Source organism: Nyctereutes procyonoides, unplaced genomic scaffold, assembly GCF_905146905.1.
Source record: "Nyctereutes procyonoides isolate TBG_1078 unplaced genomic scaffold, NYPRO_anot_genome, whole genome shotgun sequence".
Classification (NCBI taxonomy): Eukaryota; Metazoa; Chordata; class Mammalia; order Carnivora; family Canidae; genus Nyctereutes; species Nyctereutes procyonoides.
In genome coordinates this window covers 8796261-8815002 of record NW_026575126.1, presented here as the reverse complement: position 1 = coordinate 8815002, position 18742 = coordinate 8796261, and the positions used below count along the sequence as shown (strand labels likewise).

The 18742-nt window shown below is 32.8% G+C and overlaps 1 protein-coding gene across 4 annotated transcripts in view; it reads right to left on the bottom strand.

Annotated features, from left to right (window-relative positions):
- Window positions 1–2722: 2722 nt before the first annotated feature.
- The window catches only part of DNAJB4 (DnaJ heat shock protein family (Hsp40) member B4), a 42488-nt gene continuing 26468 nt past the window's right edge, over window positions 2723–18742 (bottom strand). For 2 of the 4 annotated variants that reach the window (XM_055340292.1, XM_055340291.1), the window contains exons 2-4: window positions 12379–12620; window positions 5587–6155; window positions 2723–4030 (exon numbers count right to left, since the gene is read on the bottom strand). In XM_055340292.1, coding sequence (XP_055196267.1) covers window positions 3797–4030; window positions 5587–6155; window positions 12379–12589 — 1014 coding nt within the window. In that variant the 5' untranslated portion in view covers window positions 12590–12620 and the 3' untranslated portion in view covers window positions 2723–3796. The remainder of the gene's footprint in view (window positions 4031–5586; window positions 6156–12378; window positions 12621–18742) is intronic. The other 2 variants (XM_055340293.1, XM_055340294.1) reach the window with 1 other exon arrangement.

Here is an 18742-nt window from a genome sequence, read left to right as displayed (position 1 = left end):
AGTTTAATTTATATTATTTATCTAAAAGCTCAGATGTGGCCTTGAAGTATTTTGAGAATAACACTGGCATACATTTTTTTTAATTAATGATGGATACATTTCAATTCTGAGCTCTGAATTCTCTACTTAAAAAAATAAGTTTTCTTAAGTGCGATCTCTAAAATTCTTCTTCTTCTTCAAAAAAAATTATTTCCAGCTCCAAAACTTCTGTGAATTTTATTAATTAAAAATATCACAGAAAAAAAAATGAAAGGTTGAAATATTCAACCTCTAAAACTTGTCTATTCAAATAAATAGATTAAACTATAATTTAAAAGTAAAACAAATCACATTTCTTTCTATAATTCTCCATAAAAGGGGGAATATATATATATATATATTCATATATACATATATGAAAGCCAGGTAGATAGGCAGTTGTTGGATAAACATTGTGTTATTACATTTTGGGTAGAGTTTTTTTTTTTTTTATGGGTAGAGTTTAACTTTAATTCTGTGAGGTTAAGTGAATAGTCCTTGAAATATGAGGATACAGTAATTCTAAGTCATTTAAGTGAATCCAATCATATATTAATTTCATTTTATTCATCATAACTAGTCAAAGTAGAGTTTTTTTCTTAAAAATAATCAAAATATTTATATTTTCAGTTCCTTGCCTCCAAGAAAGGCTAATAACAGGCAGGAGTGATGAGCTGAAAGGCAAAGGGTCACAAACTCAGATGCTTTCAGAGGCAGAGAAGCAAATAAATTAAATGTGTGAACTGGCTTTATGCAACACAATTAAGACTGGTAGGTCATGGACAAGAGAAGAGTGCACGCCTTACCTAAAAACATCTTGATTATAAAGCATAAGTGATCCGGTTTTTCTTGTAGAAAAGATAAACATCTCTATCAATTAGCTTACTGGCATCTACAGTATTTCAAAAACTATTTCAGGTATCCAAGTACGTGGCTGAATTTGAAGAGAACACTTGAAAATAAAAAGTATAAAATAAATAAAATCAAAAGTACTTCACAATTTACATAAATAAGAAAACTTTAAGTTCTACTTTTACATTAATTCAACACTCAACAAAGAAAAAGTGAGCACTAACTATATGCTAACTTTATCAGTATCCTTTAAAGCAAGAAAGATGCTGGCATACTGTTTCAATCTAGCAATAAAAATTAATTTTACTACTAGAAGAACAATTCTGTACTTTTAAGAAAATACTTTATAATCCAAAGATTATCCATCTACTTAATCTCTCAATCCTTTCTTTAATTTGAGAGAATATGCTTAATTAAGAAAATTACAATAACTGACAATGGGTTTAATATGGAAATCACGTCCACTCTGACATGCTTTTCACCTCTCTCTTTAGACCTGTGAGAAAATTTCTATGATGCTTATACTTCCCTAAGGAGGTTGTTTTGCTTAGTTTAATATTTTATTTATTTATTCATGAGACACACAGAGAGAGAGGCAGAGACACAGGCAGAGGGAGAAGCAGGCTTCCTGCGGGGAGCCAGAAGCAGGACTCCATCCCAGGACCCCGGGGGTCACAACCTGAGCCAAAGGCAGATGTTAAACTACTGAGCCACCCCGGTGTCCCTCCCTAAGGTGTTTTAACTGTTGTTCAGAGAGCCAATTATTTATGAATTAGGTGGAATAGTAAGTACGATTAGCTGAATCCTCTGGCACTTTCAACCATTTTTTTTTAAGATTTTATTTTTAAGTAGCCTCTATACCCAACATGGGACTCAAACTCACAAACCCAAGATCAAGACTCATATACTCTACCAACTGAGCCTGCCAGGTTCCATCTGCAACTAAAGCATGTGATTATTCCCAGCAAGATAGACACCAAAGAAAATGGAAGTTATGTACACAAAAACTCGCACAAAACTGTTCCTAGCAGCATTATTCACAATAGCGAAAAAGTGGAAATAACCTAAATGCCCATCAGCTAATAGATAAACAAAATGTGGTATCTCCACAAAATGGAACATTATTTGGGCATAAAAAGGACAAAGTACTGATACATGATGCAACATGGATATATCTTGAAAACATCACACTAAGCTGAAGCAACTAAGTGAAAAAAGCCACATATTCTTTGATCCTATTTGTACCAAATGCCCAGAATAGACAAATCTGTACAGACAGGAAAATTTGTACTCATCAGGCACTGAAGAATAGAAAGTGAGTGCTAGTGGATAGGGAGTTTCTTTTTCAGGTGATGAAAATGTTCTGGACTTAGTGGTTAAACAACTCTGTGAATATACTAACCACTGAACTATATATATTTTTTTGTTTTATATTTTTATTTATTTATTTGAGAGAGAGTGAGAGCGAGAGAGATCACAGAGGGAGAGGGAAAAGCAGACTCCTCGCCGAGCAGGAAGCCTGATGCCAGGCTCAATCCCAGGACCCTGGGATCATAACCTGAGCCGAAGGCAGATGCTTAACCAACTGAGCCACCCAGGCACTCCATGAACTATGTTCTTTTAGAAGGGTAAGCTTTACAGCACGTCAATTACAATGCAGTAAGTGATAAAGTATGTAGTGATTGCAACTTATTCACTGAATTTCTAAAAGAACACTTGTACTCTGCTAAACAGTGATAGGATCCATGTACACCTTGTACATAGATTAATCTTCCTGAAAGATACTTTTGAACCAAAAACTTTGTTTCAAGACATTACTCTTACTATGGTTAAAAAAAAAAAGAAAACAAAATAATTTTTTAAATGTAAATATATTTAAAAAATTAAAACACCTAAGAAATGCAATCTATACATATGAAAAAGTAAAATATTTATATGCATAACAAGTAGTAGCATCATTCATAAGCAGCAGTTAGTGTTTATTTTCCCCATATTTTGGTTTAACACCATAATGGTAGTTTATTCTTTTTAGGGAAATTGCATAAGATACATATAGCATATGATGAGTAAGTTATAGAAGACTGTGTAATTGGAAAATTAATTCCAAGTAACAATATTTCCTCTAAAAACATATTTATTATTAAACAAATTATTTTAAACTAGTGGACAGTAAAAGTGCCTATAATTTATTAAGTCCAAGATATATAGTCAACTTGCATAAAATTACATATGGCATTTTAAAAACAGCCTATTTCTAAAATATCAGTAATTCAGGCAATTGGGATTTCCACAGGAGATAAATTGCCATTAATGTCCTTTTTATGATGAAAAGGTCTGCCTTAAGAACATTACAACCGTGTTATCAAGAAATGCTACAGCATAGTTTAAAAATCAAAATGGTAAAACATATGCATTGGGATATTCTTTTACGGGTCCCAGCCCTATAGCAGCATTTCAGATGGAGATTTAAATCTAGTTAGCCACATTTCCAAATGACTTGGGTTTTTATTTTCTAGAAATACAGATCACATGTGTAGGTTAGTTAAGAACTTAAATTTCCATTATAAATGAGAACTATTATGCTGACAATGTAAAGATAAGAGAAATAAAGTACTTGGATAGTCTAGTACTTTATTAGGAATATATCCTCTAACTGCACAAAAACAAATTTTACACATAAGCAAAATACTAAAACTTTCTGACTTGGGAGAAATGAAATAAAATACAGTGAATGGTTTTTTTCTTCATCTCTAACTGTAAAAATCCCTTTTGCCTATTTATTTGACCCGTCTCTATTCATGCAATTTAATGAATCCTCAAAATAATTTACACATCTTTATACAGAATTCACATCTACATCAGTAAACTGCCAGTCCTTTTATATTTTCAGTGCCTTATCAAAATATGGGTAACAAAGTTTTTCATTCTATGAGGCAGGAAGATGTTTCCTAAGTACTTCTTTGGATGATGAGGATATAGTATCTGGGAAGGACACGTCAAATTCTATTAGTAGGTCACCACGCTGGTCAGGATTTTTTGGAAATGGCAGCCCATATCCAATAATTCTTCTCCTCATTCCAGGTTTCACAATATCATTTATTGACATAGGTATGGTTCTTCCATCCATTGTTGGCACATTAACTGAGCAGCCACACAATGCCTGAAATAGACCAAGTAAAATTAACAAATTTCAGAACTTCAAACAACAATCACAAAAAAACTGGGTGTGAATGATGAAACCACTAAGGTAAAATTTTGACCTCCAAAAAAATATCAATAATTATAAGACTTTTTCCCTATTAAAAAATTCCTTTAGGACATGCATGATCAGAATACAACAAAAGAAGGAAAAGAAAAGGAAAGAGAAGAAAGGATGTCTTCCATATTGCCTTGAAATGAAATGGAATATTTCAGGTTGCCATTATAACATTCAGGATGCAGGGATGGAGTTGGACAAGAAAAGAGGGAGAAATTTAGGAGTGAGAACAGAAAAAAGAGCAACTACCTACTTCTCTGGAAGGAATAATGTTAGGATAAGAAATACATTTATTAGGTTAGTCAACAAATGTTTACTGAGTGCCTATATATGCCATACATCCCTGCTAGATGCTGAACTTAGGGACTGTGAACAGAGGCACTTCAGGGAATGCACTAGGAACTCAGAAGCAAACCAGTAATAATAATACATATAACATTAGCACAGAGGTGCAGAAGTCTTTTGTGAGGCTAAAATTGTGAGATTTTAGTACCCGGCTTATTAACCCCCTTAGCTTCTGAGAGTATATAGAATGCTTCACCTAAACATTGGACCAGTAGCAGGTTTTGAGGCAGAGGAGCAACAGTGTTCCATAGATGAGAGCTCAGATGATGACATAAATGTATGTAAGATAATAATAGAGCAAACTTAGGGAAATGCATAAACATTGATGGGTAGAAATCAGATTTAAAATGACCTTTTATTTTAAGCTAAAAAGTCTGGACCTTTATGGTAGATGCTGTGTGGAATCATTTAAGAATTTTAAGCAGTGAACTGACATGGCTATATCTACAAGATTATAATCCAATTTGAAAAATAGTGTCTAAAAATAGAACAAATAAGGACTCATATTAAAGCAGTACCCTTATAAATTATTTTAAATAAACTCTTTTGTTATATAATTATTACTCCAAATAACAATTTGGAAAAAAATCTAATACACAAACTATAATTATAAAGCATATCTCATAAATCATACCTATAAAAACTGGGTAGAGATAAGCCAGTATTAGGCTTCATACTACATAATCTGGTTAGCACTTAAAGTTGGCATTTAAATAGTATAGCTAACTAAACTTAGAAAACATTATCTTATCCATAAAAGAGGTATAATAGTAGTACTACCTCTGGAGGGTTCCTTTTTTTTTCTTAGATTTTATTTGAGAAAGAGAGAGAGCACAAGCAGGGGCAGCAGCAGAGGGAGAAGGGAGAAGCAGACTCCTGGTTGAGTAGGAGCCCAACGTGGGGCTTGATCCCAGGACCCTGAGATCATGACCCGAGCCAAAGGCAGATGTTTAAACGACTGAGCCACCCAGGTACCCTCTAGAGGGTTCTTATGAGAATTTTAAAAATAATGCGTAGTAAATATTTAATAAATATTATCTATTAGTTAGATAAGCTCTCTAAGATCAGACACATAATTCTGTTTGGTTTCAGAATCCCAGGTCCTAGTAACTTACCTCTCGTAAACTAATTTTAGCAGTGTAAATTATATTTGATCCATCTCTTTTAAATTTTGGGTGATCTTTATCTTTAATGATAAAAACAATGTCTGCTGGAATACTAGTTGGTGTTTCATCTCCTTCCCTTGGAAAAGTAATTTTGGTGCCTTCTTTCCACCCTTTTTTAATCTCGATGGTGAGAATTTTGTCCTCAGATCTGTAACTCCTTCCATCAGGATTCAATCTTTTCCGAGAAATCTTCATCCGTTTGGTACAACCATTATATATTTCTTCAAGTGATACTCTAAGTTCATGAATAACTGGAGGATCTTGTTTGATGCGGGATGGCCCCACAGAATTTCTGTCTCTTGGATATCCATTCATGCTGAATCCAAAGGCACTAAAAGGATCTCCATCTACTTCCATTTCATCAGAATCTCTACCACCACCCATCCGTCTTCCAAAGAAAATTTCAAAGGGGTTGGAACCTCCAAAAAATGCTGCAAATGTGGCATGAGGATCGCCATGAAAGGTGTACCGGAAGGTACCTCCTTGCCCATCAGTGCCTCCTGCTCCTCCTTTCAACCCTAAATGAACAGATAAACATGATTAGAAAAAAGCTTGCAACTCTTGAAAGTTAAACTTGCAAAAATTGTATTATTGATAAGCTTTGGCCAACTTAGGTTACAATCTATTAATACTGGCCAGACATGCTGTTATCACTAAATACAGAACAGCTACCTAACTTTTGACCATTCATTCCAACCTGAGTTAAATTTTTAGCTTTCAAGTTCTTCCTCCAAATCCCCACCTTTATGACAACTTATTCCTGAATTTTTGTTTCATAGATAAATAAGAAAATAAAAGCAGGAACCTCTTATCTCATAAGCTACTGGCTTGACAAACTGAAGCATATAAATGAGTTTTCAAAAGAAGTCAGTTGAAATAGGTCTTTGGTAATCAGTGCAAAATGCATAAATCTTTAAGTGCCATTTTAACCAGTGAGCATAATCAATAATATAAAATACCATATTCATAATGACTAGCTTTATTTCAGGTCAGCTTTTACTGTTTAAGAATAAATTAAAATAGATCTCTTTCTGTGGCAGGAAGGGGAAAAAGAAACAATAGGACCACCTATGAAAAATGGTTTTTTAGACTCTAAAATTATTATCCTTAGTATATCTGACAAAATTGCTTATCTAGGCACACCACATGATAGCATTAATTTCAACAGCATGTAGAAAGAAAACTAAAATCAAGTGCTGTAAACCTTATTGACACGTAAGTTCTTTGGACTGGTTATTTCTGTCTATTATGGACAACCGTTCTGCAAGGTGCACCTAAATATGTAGCTCACCAGTGACCACAAATGTTTGAAACAGCATTTTCTGCTATATATCAAAGAAAGTTTCTATTAAAAAACACAAAACATTAGATAGTGATCTTTTAAGGGATGAATACTGACAAGGATTTGTATCATTACAATAGTAGCAAAGTTTCTGAATGAATCTTATGGACATTCCTGACCAAGGAAATAAGCAGGAAGAGAATCTAAAAAATGTTAAAACTGTGATAAATCCATTAGACTAAACTAAGAGATTCTAATACTTTCAAACAGTAAGTTGAGGGCAGGAAATACATTTTATTCATTTTTGCATTGCTCATGTATACAGGGCTGAAAATGATAGATGGTAGTGTTTATGGAATACAGAATGAACTAGTTCTTAAAGTCTATTTAAAGTTTAAAAGGTATCTTGAGTGTCAGGATAGGCAAAGGTAAAAGCAATATAAAGTATAGTCATACACATACACACACATACGAGATTTAATAAAAAAATTATACTCAGCATGCTTTCAGAGACTTAGTTTTGTATGTTTTATTCTATTTGGCTTCCTCCATTAAAAAGCACACATATATTCTATTTCATCCAACAGTCTCAGCTGATGTTTACATACTTTTTTTAAGATTTTTTTTTATTTATTCATGAGAGATACAGAGAGAGAAAGAGGCAGAGACACAGGCAGAGGGAGAAGCAGGCCCCATGCAGGCAGCCGGAATCGGGACCTGATCCCGGGTCTCCAGGATCACACCCTGGGCTGAAGGCGAAGCTAAACCGTTGAGCCACCTGGACTGCCCTGGTGTTTACATTTTTAACTTCATCCATGAATAGAAATCTGGAGAGACCAAGAAAAGTCTAATAACCTGAACACTATCAAAATATGTATTGAATGATATATCCAAAGAGCAGTTAGGATAGGCCTTATAGAGACAGAATGATAAGTAAGTTGAACAAGGACTTTTAACATGCAGCTCATACAAAACTTCTTTTTTATATGTAAACTTTAGTGGTACAGTCATAACTCCAAATGTTAAAAAAAAAAGCTAGTGATAGATTTTTATAAATGACAGGTTATGGATATAACTCAAGGTCATGACCAATGTGACTAAACCAATGCTGAAATTACTTCAACCATTTCATCTCGCATCCCACAAATATAATAGAATATAATAGAATATAATAGTTTAATAGAGAGTTAATAATATAAATTAAGTTTGAGTTAATTATATAAATTAAGTAAGTTAGCTTGCCCAATCTAACTCTCTACAAGACAAGATCTAAATGTTTTGGACCTATAGTAAATCCATGAAAAGAAGGAATAACATTTTAAGTTATTACATTATGGGTTTGGCTTTTCCCTAAAACCTCTTCCTCCTCTGCCAAAAATCCTAACTCAATCAGGATTACAGAGTCCCTAAGAAGATTGACACAGTCTGAAGTGACATTTATCAAAGCTGACAAAAAGCCACCAATGAAGCTTTGAGGTCTTCCTTGACATTAAACAGTCAAGTACATAGCTTTGATAAAGGACAAAGCTACTCTAACGACTATGGAAATCCTACCAAAATTCACAACAATATAATATGAATTATTATGCAAGTATCGCTTGCATCGCCCCGCACTTGAATTATAATAGGCGTGTTATCAACTATACAGTCAATGCTTTATTACATACATTTTGACTGCTTATGGAAAATGTTATTATTCAACTGCATTCCCTCTGGTCTCCAAGATATTTTCTAGACACCATCATCACTTTGTGTGATCAAGGAATATGTTCAAGAATCAACATTTGCCTATGCTGTATGTAGCAAGACTACTATTATTTAAAACCAACCAACCCACCAACCAATTTGCAATCCAAAAATAAATATGTGTTCGGTATACTATCTATAACCAGATTTCCACTAGTTGAAAGTTTGTCAAAAGAAGCAGCATTGGAGAAGAATTAGGATTTCAAAGAAAAAATTATAGGACTTTAATAACTCTCACTTTAGAAAGATCTGATATGTAAAAATCTAGATTTAGAGCAAGACTTACAGAATTAATAGCATAATGAGATCCTTTAAGCAGTTTTGACTCACAAAAATCCAGCTTATTTTTAAAAATAAAAAGATCCAGTTGGTTAAATACATAAACTAAAGAACTGAAGGAACAAGCTGGTATAAAGATTAATATACTAAACACAAGTTTGATCATATAAATACTACCTTTCAGTAGTTAAAGTTATTGAGTAAACTACAAACCAAAAAAGGCTTAAAGAAAAAGAAATGTTAGAGAACTAGGATACTGTAAGGATGTGTTACTGGAAGTCTTTCTTTTTTTTTTCCTTTTAGTCTTTTATAGAAACTTCGGTTGACTTCCACTGAACAAATCAGAACTAAACCTAAAACTTGGAGAAGACATGTTCAAAACCCAATTTTAAATTTCTGTAGTTGTGGTTTTTTTGTTTTCAAATGATTCAACTATGGAGAACATGTCTCTATTTTAAAAAATAGGTTTACTTATTATACACTACAAAATTAATCCATTGAAAATATATAATTCAGTGATTTTAGTAAAGTTGTAGAATTGTGTAGCCATCATCACAGTCCAGTTATATAGATCATTTCTACTAACCCAACGAGTTCTCTAGTTTCTATCTATAGCTAACTCCTGCTCCCACTTCTAACAGTAGGTAACTCACTGATCTGCTTTCTTTCTCTATAAATGTGCCTTTTCCATGCATTTCATGTAAATGGAACCATAGAATAATATGTAGCCTTTGACATCTGACTTCTTTTATTTAGCATAGTTTTTGAGGTTCATGCATGTTGTAGCATGTTTCATTAAATCAATCCTTTTAATTGCTAGCAGTATTCGTGTGTGTGTGTGTACACATACAAATACATATACACCACATTTTGTTTATCCATTCACTTAATGATAGTACTTTTTAATTGTTCCCAGTTTGGGGCCATTACAAATAATGCTGCTATGAACATTCACATACATGTCTTTTTGTGGACCTATGTTTTCATTTCTCTTTTATAGATTCCTATGAGTGGAACTGCTGGGTCATATGGTAAATTTAAAACATCTCTATTTTTATCCAAATATTTTTAAACCCAGCCTTTAAAATTGTGGCTATTAGAGATTTTCAAAACATGAATAAACTGGATCACTGGTTCTCTTAGTTTCTAATTATATAAATTCAGCATGTTCAAATCATAGACTTCTCAGTTCATGGTTCATGTTCCCACTGTCCCAGGCCTTGAAAGAGAGTGTAATAATGGGGGTGGGGGGTATGTATATAACATAAATTAACTAACAGCTCCACAGTCCTAAAATTCAGTGTTTTGTTACTATTGGAGAATCACATTAAGGCTCCGGAGCCAGGCCTGCAGACACAAACTGACCAGTGAAAGGCAAAGAGAAAAAAATGTTTTCCCACATTTAAACAGTATACCCAAAAGGGATTTTGTCAAAGAATAAATGAGTTATTCTGAATAAAGAGCAAGTAAATATAGTGCTTTTCTGTAAACGAAGAATAATTTCTAAAAAGTAATCAAATAATTTTAACCTAACTATCTTAAGTAACTCATAACTAGACAATGATATTTCTAAATTTCAATGCTTTAAAAAACTTACTCCCCTATTACCTCTATTGCTTATATCAATTATCTAAATGAAGAAAAAAAAAGATTCATGACACATAGATGATACTGCTTTCATTTTTTAAAAATTCATTCACTGATAATGATCAGTAAAACTGAAACTAGAGAAACAGCATTCCAGAAAAACACTATCGAGAGATAATGTCACGTATCCTTTGATGATGTGAATATTCTGAAGACAAATATCCTTAGAAAACACTAAGTCCTATGGCTTAGTAATAAACAAACGAGGCTATCGGTGAGATGTGGTGTAAGCAGGGGTATCTGCTTTTTAATGGGAATGTATAGTGTTACTCTACGTTTATAGATTTCTTTACAAAATTACAAATAGCTTCTTTAGAAAGAGTATATTGTAATATCTCTGAATGCTGATGAACCAAATCACAGTATTTTGATTACTATGGGCCGTAAGGAATAAGCAGGATTCCACTGGCCACTATTTGCCTTTTTCAATATTTACTTTGCAGGAACCTGACACTGCAGGTCCTAATCACACCAAAACCAAGAGCAGAAACTGCAATTTTTGGTAACTCGATCAAAAAGAAAAATGAAACAAAAAAGAAAAGAAAAGAAAAAACAAAACCCTCTACACAATCACCCTACTTAGAAAAATTTAATTTTTTAACTCAAAATAAGTAGTTACTGCTTCATTGTGTTTTAGGATATATTTCTAATTAGGAAAATTTTATGTGAAATGCAGTAAAGGAGGCAAAGAGATAAAGTTTTCATGACCACAATGATTTAAAAGAGAATATTTTGAGAGAAAAAAATAATAATGAAATAACTTAGCCCTGATTCAAAATGTTGAAAATCTCAGAATCATCTGTAGGGATTAAAGTGTTTTTGTTGTTGCTGTTAATTAGCAATTTAAAATAGTCTTATTTTATACCTACATTTACATGGAGGTGATGGGACAAAATGTAAAATTCAGAATGATAAAAGGATAATCTTAATAACCCCCATTTACTGTATTCAACTAGTTTCTATCTCACAATGCAAGAAACAAAAAGTATGGCAGGGAGAGGAAAGGGAAGTTGTCATGCTTTCCTTTATACCTAGATAGTAAAATTTCAAAAGAAAGAAATAATGTTACCTAAAAGTAAATCAATAATTGTTCTAACTAGGTGGCCATTTTAGGTCAAAAATTGTATTTCTGAGATCTCATTTTCTTGGCACACAATTACTGTTTACAATTAAGCTAAAAACTTGTTCTGGTATTTTATGACATCAGGAAAATTCTTTCCTCTCCAGGCGGAATGCCAAAAACAACTAGAGCTAAATGCCTGGGCCTTCTGCTTCTCAGAGAGACGATTCTATCTTGTTCAATCTAAATTAAATTGCTATCAGAAAGGCAAAAAACTTCCTTTGTTTTTGTGAATAAAACATGAACTACTCAGAATTTGAACTGCCAATCTTAAAATTTTAAATGACAGAAGGACCTTTATTGGTTCTGGCAGAAAATTCATTAGAAAACAAAACAGGTTGCATAAGACTTTTGACACAATTCATTAATGGGTAGGGAAATGTAAGGTTTCTTTTCAAATATACAATGTTAACATTATAAATCTAATGGCAGATTACTACAAGATGTCAAAATAAAAAAAAGGCAAACAGGTACATTTCATTCACAGCTGTGTCATAATATTCATTCAGATGATCAAAGGTGAAATCTTGTTTTCATCCATTATTTGTCTTTTTACTTTTGATGTCTGAGAATTTAACTTAACAATAACCAGAAGGCTGAAAAAGAAGGGGGGGGAAGAGAGTGAGACAGAGTCGGAGAGACCAAAGGAGATACACAGAATACTTACCTTCCTCCCCAAACTGATCATATATTTCTCTCTTTTTAGGATCACTCAATACTTCATAAGCTTCTGCGACCTCTTTAAATTTTTCCTCTGCTTGAGGAGATTTGTTCTTGTCCGGATGAAATTTGAGGGCTTGTTTTCGGTAAGCCTTTTTAATATCTTCATCTGAAGCTCCTTTTTCAATTCCCAAAATGCAATAATAGTCTTTCCCCATTTCGAATGCCTTGAAATGAACTTAGATTTTCCTTTGTGAAAGAAAACAGCGTCCCCAGTCTTAGCAATACAACAATTCCAAGAAAAATAAACCAAGCTGGGTATTTTAAAAGTTAAAGCAAATCAGCAATTCAGCTTCGCTGTCCTAAAGCAGCAAGCAAACAGCGTCTCTGTATTTAATTCCTTCCCCAAAGGCTCACTTACAGATAAATATACACTACACGGGAGACGGCCTCCTTCTAGATCCTCCCATTTTCACTACGTGTCTCTGTACTTTCTAGAACAGCAAATGCTACAGGACGTCACTTCCCCAGCTGCCTCTAGTCAAAGTACTGAGCTAGGTTTTCTCCTCCTCCACGATTAACTATTCATTTTCCTTCTGGCTCTCCTATTTTTATTTCTTTTTTAAGAAGCTAAGTGGATTAAGAAAACAATATTTTAGCATAGTTAGAAGGTCATAACTAGATATTTATTTACTCTATCGTAGGTGAAAAAAACAACAAAAATAATTATAGCCATTAAGCATCCTAAGTTAAAATAAAGGTATTATACAACTAAAGGTACCCTTGAACTTAGTTTACGTATTTTAAGTTATCCAAATGTAAGATATACAATAGTAAAATATGGTTGTTTAAATTAAAATTTTCAGATAATTTGTGTCATTTTTAGAATTCCTGGGGTCTGTCAATCAGAAATGCCAGGAAGTCAATATGCCAATTTCACATTGTAAAAGGTTATATACATATTATAAACATCAAAAGCAATAAGGGGCTTAAATGTTATTCTAGTTAGTGGTTTTAACTAGTTTTTTGTAGTATACTAGAGTTAATAGTTCTGGCAAACTAATTATTTGTGAAAGCTTCATATCTGATTTTAGTTACTTCAGCAAAAACAGAATGAGATCCCACTTTTCCCTCCCTCCCGGCCTCCGCCCAATTCCTAGGGTCACTATTTAAAGAATTTTTGTGCTGCAGGAAAGATAGAAGACCAGTATCAGGTTACAGACAGTAAATACTCATGTTTCTTATAAGACCTTGACTGGATCATCTTAAAATCTGGATAGGCTATTTATGGGGCAGTGATATGAGAAATATTTTTTTCCTTTTAAACACACATTTCCTAATTACAAATAGCAATACTCATAGCTGAAGATTTTGGAAAACACAGAAAGAAAAAAGAAGAAAAAATATAAAATAAAAACCTATCATACCACTTTAGGAAATCCCTGCTAAATGTTAGTGTATTTCCTTTTAGTCCTTTTTTTCTAATATTTATATTTATCTGTTGTAGTTTTGTATTTGTTTTTTTTCTTAATAAAGTTTGTCATATCATTTACATACCCTTTTGATGTCTGTGTGTGTATTACATAATATATAATATATATTATATAATACACACACAGGATATATAGGATACTTATGAGAAATATTTTCAATATATATTACTCATCTTTTATCTGCTGTATTGTCATCTTTTCAAAAATATTCCCATTACTAATATAATGGAAACATGGACTAATAAGAAAATGTCAAAAGAATTGCACAGAGCCCTATAAATACCTTATATCTGTAAACTTAAAAACAGAACATGTAAAGGAAAAGTAAATGTACATATATGTTTAGAGTATGATGAAAAGGTAATGATCACATGTTAACCTTTAAAGATATGGGAACATCTACTCTATATCCCGAGCAGCTTTACATTCATGATTCAGCAATTCTTTCAGAATGTTCATCTTTGTACATTTGACAGCTAGGATTTCCTATTTTTCAAAACTCTCTCCTTTAAAAATACTTTGGTATCAGAAATGTATAGCATCTGTCTAGCCTATTTACAGGTTATAGATCTTTGTCAGTTGGCAATTCAAGCTAATTTTTTAGTCTTACAGATACTCAATGTCAAAAGGTTAACCATTCAAATCCAAAAAAAACTTAGGGAAAATTGATGATATCCAAAGTCATCCTAAAACTCCTAGTTAAAAAAAAAAAAAAATGCAAGTTGAAGTCCAGTGCAATGATCAGCATCTAGAGTATAGTAAAAATGTAATAAAAATCACTTTTTCTAAAATTAATTGCTCCTTTAAATATTTACTACCAAAGGAACACTGACATTACTATCTATGAAAAGTTTGAATTGTTCTGGTGGGTAATGCTGGGAGAAAAAAAAAAAGATTCTTATGTGATTCAATCATTTTCAGATAGCTAGAAATATTATCAGGACTTGACATATTAAAGGACTTTAGAACCCAAAGACTAGATCTTTCATATTTCCAAGAAATGCATTATAGCTTAACAAATGGAAACAAATCTGACTTTCCACATATAGAGAAGGATGATAAAGGATTTTCATATTTCTTCAAGTATCACACACAAAAAAGAATCACAGTGCTAAATTTGAGAAACAAGAATTCACCTCAACTTTGAAATTTCAAGTTAATAAAGAAGCAATTATAATTTGAAGACTTTAAATAATTTAAAAAATCTAGCTAGTTTTTGATCAAATGAGTAAATAATTCTTTCAGACATTTGGAAACAATGCCAACAGACACATGAAAAGATGTTCAAAAAAAAAAAAAAAGAAAAAAAAAAGAAAGAAAAGATGTTCAACATCACTAATCATCAGGGAAATGCAAATCAAAACTACAATGAGATACTACTTCACACCAGTCAGAATGGCTAATATCAAGAAGACAGGAAAAAACAAATGTTGGTGAGGATGTGGAGAAAAGGGAACCCTTGTGCACTGTTGGTAGGAATGTATATTGGTGCAGCCACTGTAGAAAACAGTATGGAGCTTCCTCAAAAATTTAAAAATAGAAATACCACATAATCCAGTAATTCCACTACTGGGTATTTATTCAAAGGAAACAAAACACGAATTCAAAAAGATATATGCACCCACACATTCATTACAGCATTATTTTACAATAGCCAAGATATGGAAGCAACCTAGGTGTCCATTCATAGATGGATAAGGAAGATATTATATGTATGGAATGAATAAATCACAAAGATGAAAGTTAAACACAGAGAATACAGTTGATGGTATTATAATAGCATTGTATAGTAACAGATAATAGCTACACTTGTGGCGAACATAACTACAGAGTTGCTGAAGCATCATGTTGTAGACCTGAAACTAATGCAACATTGTATGTCAACTATACTTCAATAAAGAAAATAAATGTAGCAGTATAAGGAGGAGGTTGGGTGGGGGGATCAAGGCCAACTGATACCCAGGGCCGGGTGAACCTGACAACCCCTCCACTGTCCTTCTATGTCAAGTGACCAGAAAAAAAGCAACATGCAGCCCAGGAAACAAGGTAGGCCCAGGAAAAAAGGACAGTACATTCAGGCTACCAAAGGAAAACATTCTTTAAAAAAAAAAAAAGAGTTCAGGCCCTATCATGATGAGTGTGGAGCCTACTTAAAAATTAAAAAATAAAAATAAAATAAAATCCACTACATTTTTATTTTAAAAGGATGAGAGACACTCAAATAAGCAAAAAAGTTATACCTGAAATGTGTAGATCTATATATACTACTCTCCTAGGATTATCTCTCAGAGCCTTTGAAAGGAGCAGAGCTCTACCCATATCTTGGTTTAGCTGCCAGAAGTGTGAGAATCAATTTCTGTTGTTTTAAGAGGTCTACTTTGTGACAATTTGTTTTAGCAGCCCTAGGAAACTAATACAGTGAGATATACAGATACACAAAAAAAGTATATGTGATGTAAACTGATAGTTCAAAATGGGTAATAATGAAATAAATACCCATTTATCCATTAAAAATAAATAATAAAAAACAATATAAATATAAAAAATAATAAAAATAATTTTAAAACTATTTGGGAACATGTTTTCTTTTTTTAAGTAGGCTCCAGTGTAGAGCCCAACACCAGGCTTGAACTCATGACCCTGTGCTCAAGACCTGAGCTGAGATCAAGAGTCAGACACTTAACCAATGGAGTCATCCAGGAGACCCTGGGAAAAATTATTCAAAATGATTTTAAAATCTCTGTAAATACCATACCTGGAAATATGTCCCTAGAAATAATGCAAAGAAAAAAAACTATCAAATATACCATTAGACTCCTTGCAATTAGATGCAATAGGGTAGTGGATAGATATAATTACTAACTACATAGTACTTTAGAGAAATTTTACTCTTACATTTTCTTTTTCAAACTGAGCTGTCTCCTCTACCACTTAGGGGTTAAAAATCCATTACACAATCACTTCACATCAAATTTTTTTCATCTAAGAGTGTAGTGTTATTTTTTTAAAGGTTTTTTTTTTTTTTTTTTTTTTTTTTTTTTAAATTCATAGAGACACAGCTAGAGAGAGAGGCAGAGACACAGGCAGAGGGAGAAGCAGGCTCCATGCAGGGAGCCCGATGTGGGACTCGATTCCGGGTCTCCAGGATCAGGCCCTGGGCTGCAGGCGGCGCTAAAACGCTGCGCCACCGGGGCTGCCCGTGTTATTTTTTTTTTAATGTGGGTGTCTGATAATTGTCATTCCTATAAATAATTATAATGACAAAAATAGAGTATGTAAATGGAAAAAAGTAGTGGCAGTTTTTAGGGAAAATGGAGTTGAGATGTAAACAAGTCTCATTTAATATTTTTAAAAGTAAAAAAAAACAAAGCCAAGAAGACTACATAATAGTCTATTTGAAATACTGTTTAAAAATCACATAAGTCCTGCTTATATGATTTTATAGGTATATATATATATGGCTGGCTCAGTTGGCACATGTGACTCTTGATCTTGGGGTCATGAGTTTAAGCCCCACATTGAGTGTAGAGCTTACTTTAAAAATAAGTAAATAACTAAAAGAAAGAGAATTACAAATAGGTTTTTCATCTTAATGTTTACAATTTACAAGGTCAAGTTCTCATGCTGGGGTAGGGGTGACTCATCTGTAAATGAAGGTAAGAGATTTTAATTTTTCAACTAAATCAGAAAACTTAAGGATGTTTATTATTTTGCTTATCAAAGTTTTTTTTCCTTAATACAGTTTAACAGTTTTTGTGCCCAATAATATATTTGGAGGATGTGTGTCACTATCTTATGGAGACATGGGCCAGAATTAAATAAAAATTCTAATGACATATTTTTTCCAATAACTTTAACAAAGCTTCCTTATTTGCAGTATCATGCTTCCACGGTAAGTGTAGATAAGTTATTTTTACAGAAGTATGAGTCCTTTTCAATTGTATAATCACAATTTAAAATATTAAATATGTTTAGAGAATGAGAGCTAAAGTACTTTATCATACACAAAAAAATCTTAAAAGTATGTAACTAGTCATTCAACTGATGCCATCTTCACTTTCTACTTTGGCTTTATTAACAGACAATTTCAAAAGGTTTTTTTTCTCCAATTCACAAATCATTTCTCAGTTTATAATACATTAGCACAAAGAAAGACACAGTATGCCTTCCAGAGTCTCAAAAGAAATCACCATTAAAATTCAGATCATCTCTTAAATACTTAAAAACAAATGACTTCTAATATTTTACCAATGCTCCTGTTGGAAGCTTTATCTGTCAATATTTAATTCTTAAATAGGTACATTTAGTTCAGAAATTTCTCAAGTGATTAATTTTAGTAAGTTGTGACTTCCATTCCCCAATACTTCTTATCCAAGAATAAATAAACTGAGGCTCTTTTACATCTTGTTCTCACAGTGCTTCAGATAGCTGAATAATGGTTGTAAAATTTGCTAAGGTGGCACCAGGGAATACTGATAGCAGAGTCGTTAAAAAACACAGGTTTTAGAGCCAGACAGCCTGGGTTAGAGTCCTGACAACATCACTTAATAGCTGTATGACTATTAACTTTTCTGAGCCTCAGTTTCCTCATATGTCAAATGAGATTAGCGTTAATATATACTTCATAGGGCTGTTGTGAGGATTAAATGATTTACACCTAAATGAGACTGGCACACAGTGAGGGCTATGGAAGTGTTAGCTACTATTGTGATGATGATAAACTCATCATACGAACTAGAATAACTTTTTTCTAGAAAAAAAATTTACTTATAAGCATATACGTCCACACACAACAGTGGTCCAACTAAGAATAAATGGCTTTTTCTAATTACTCCAGTTAATATTTGCTACTTACTCATCTTGACTCTGTTAACATTT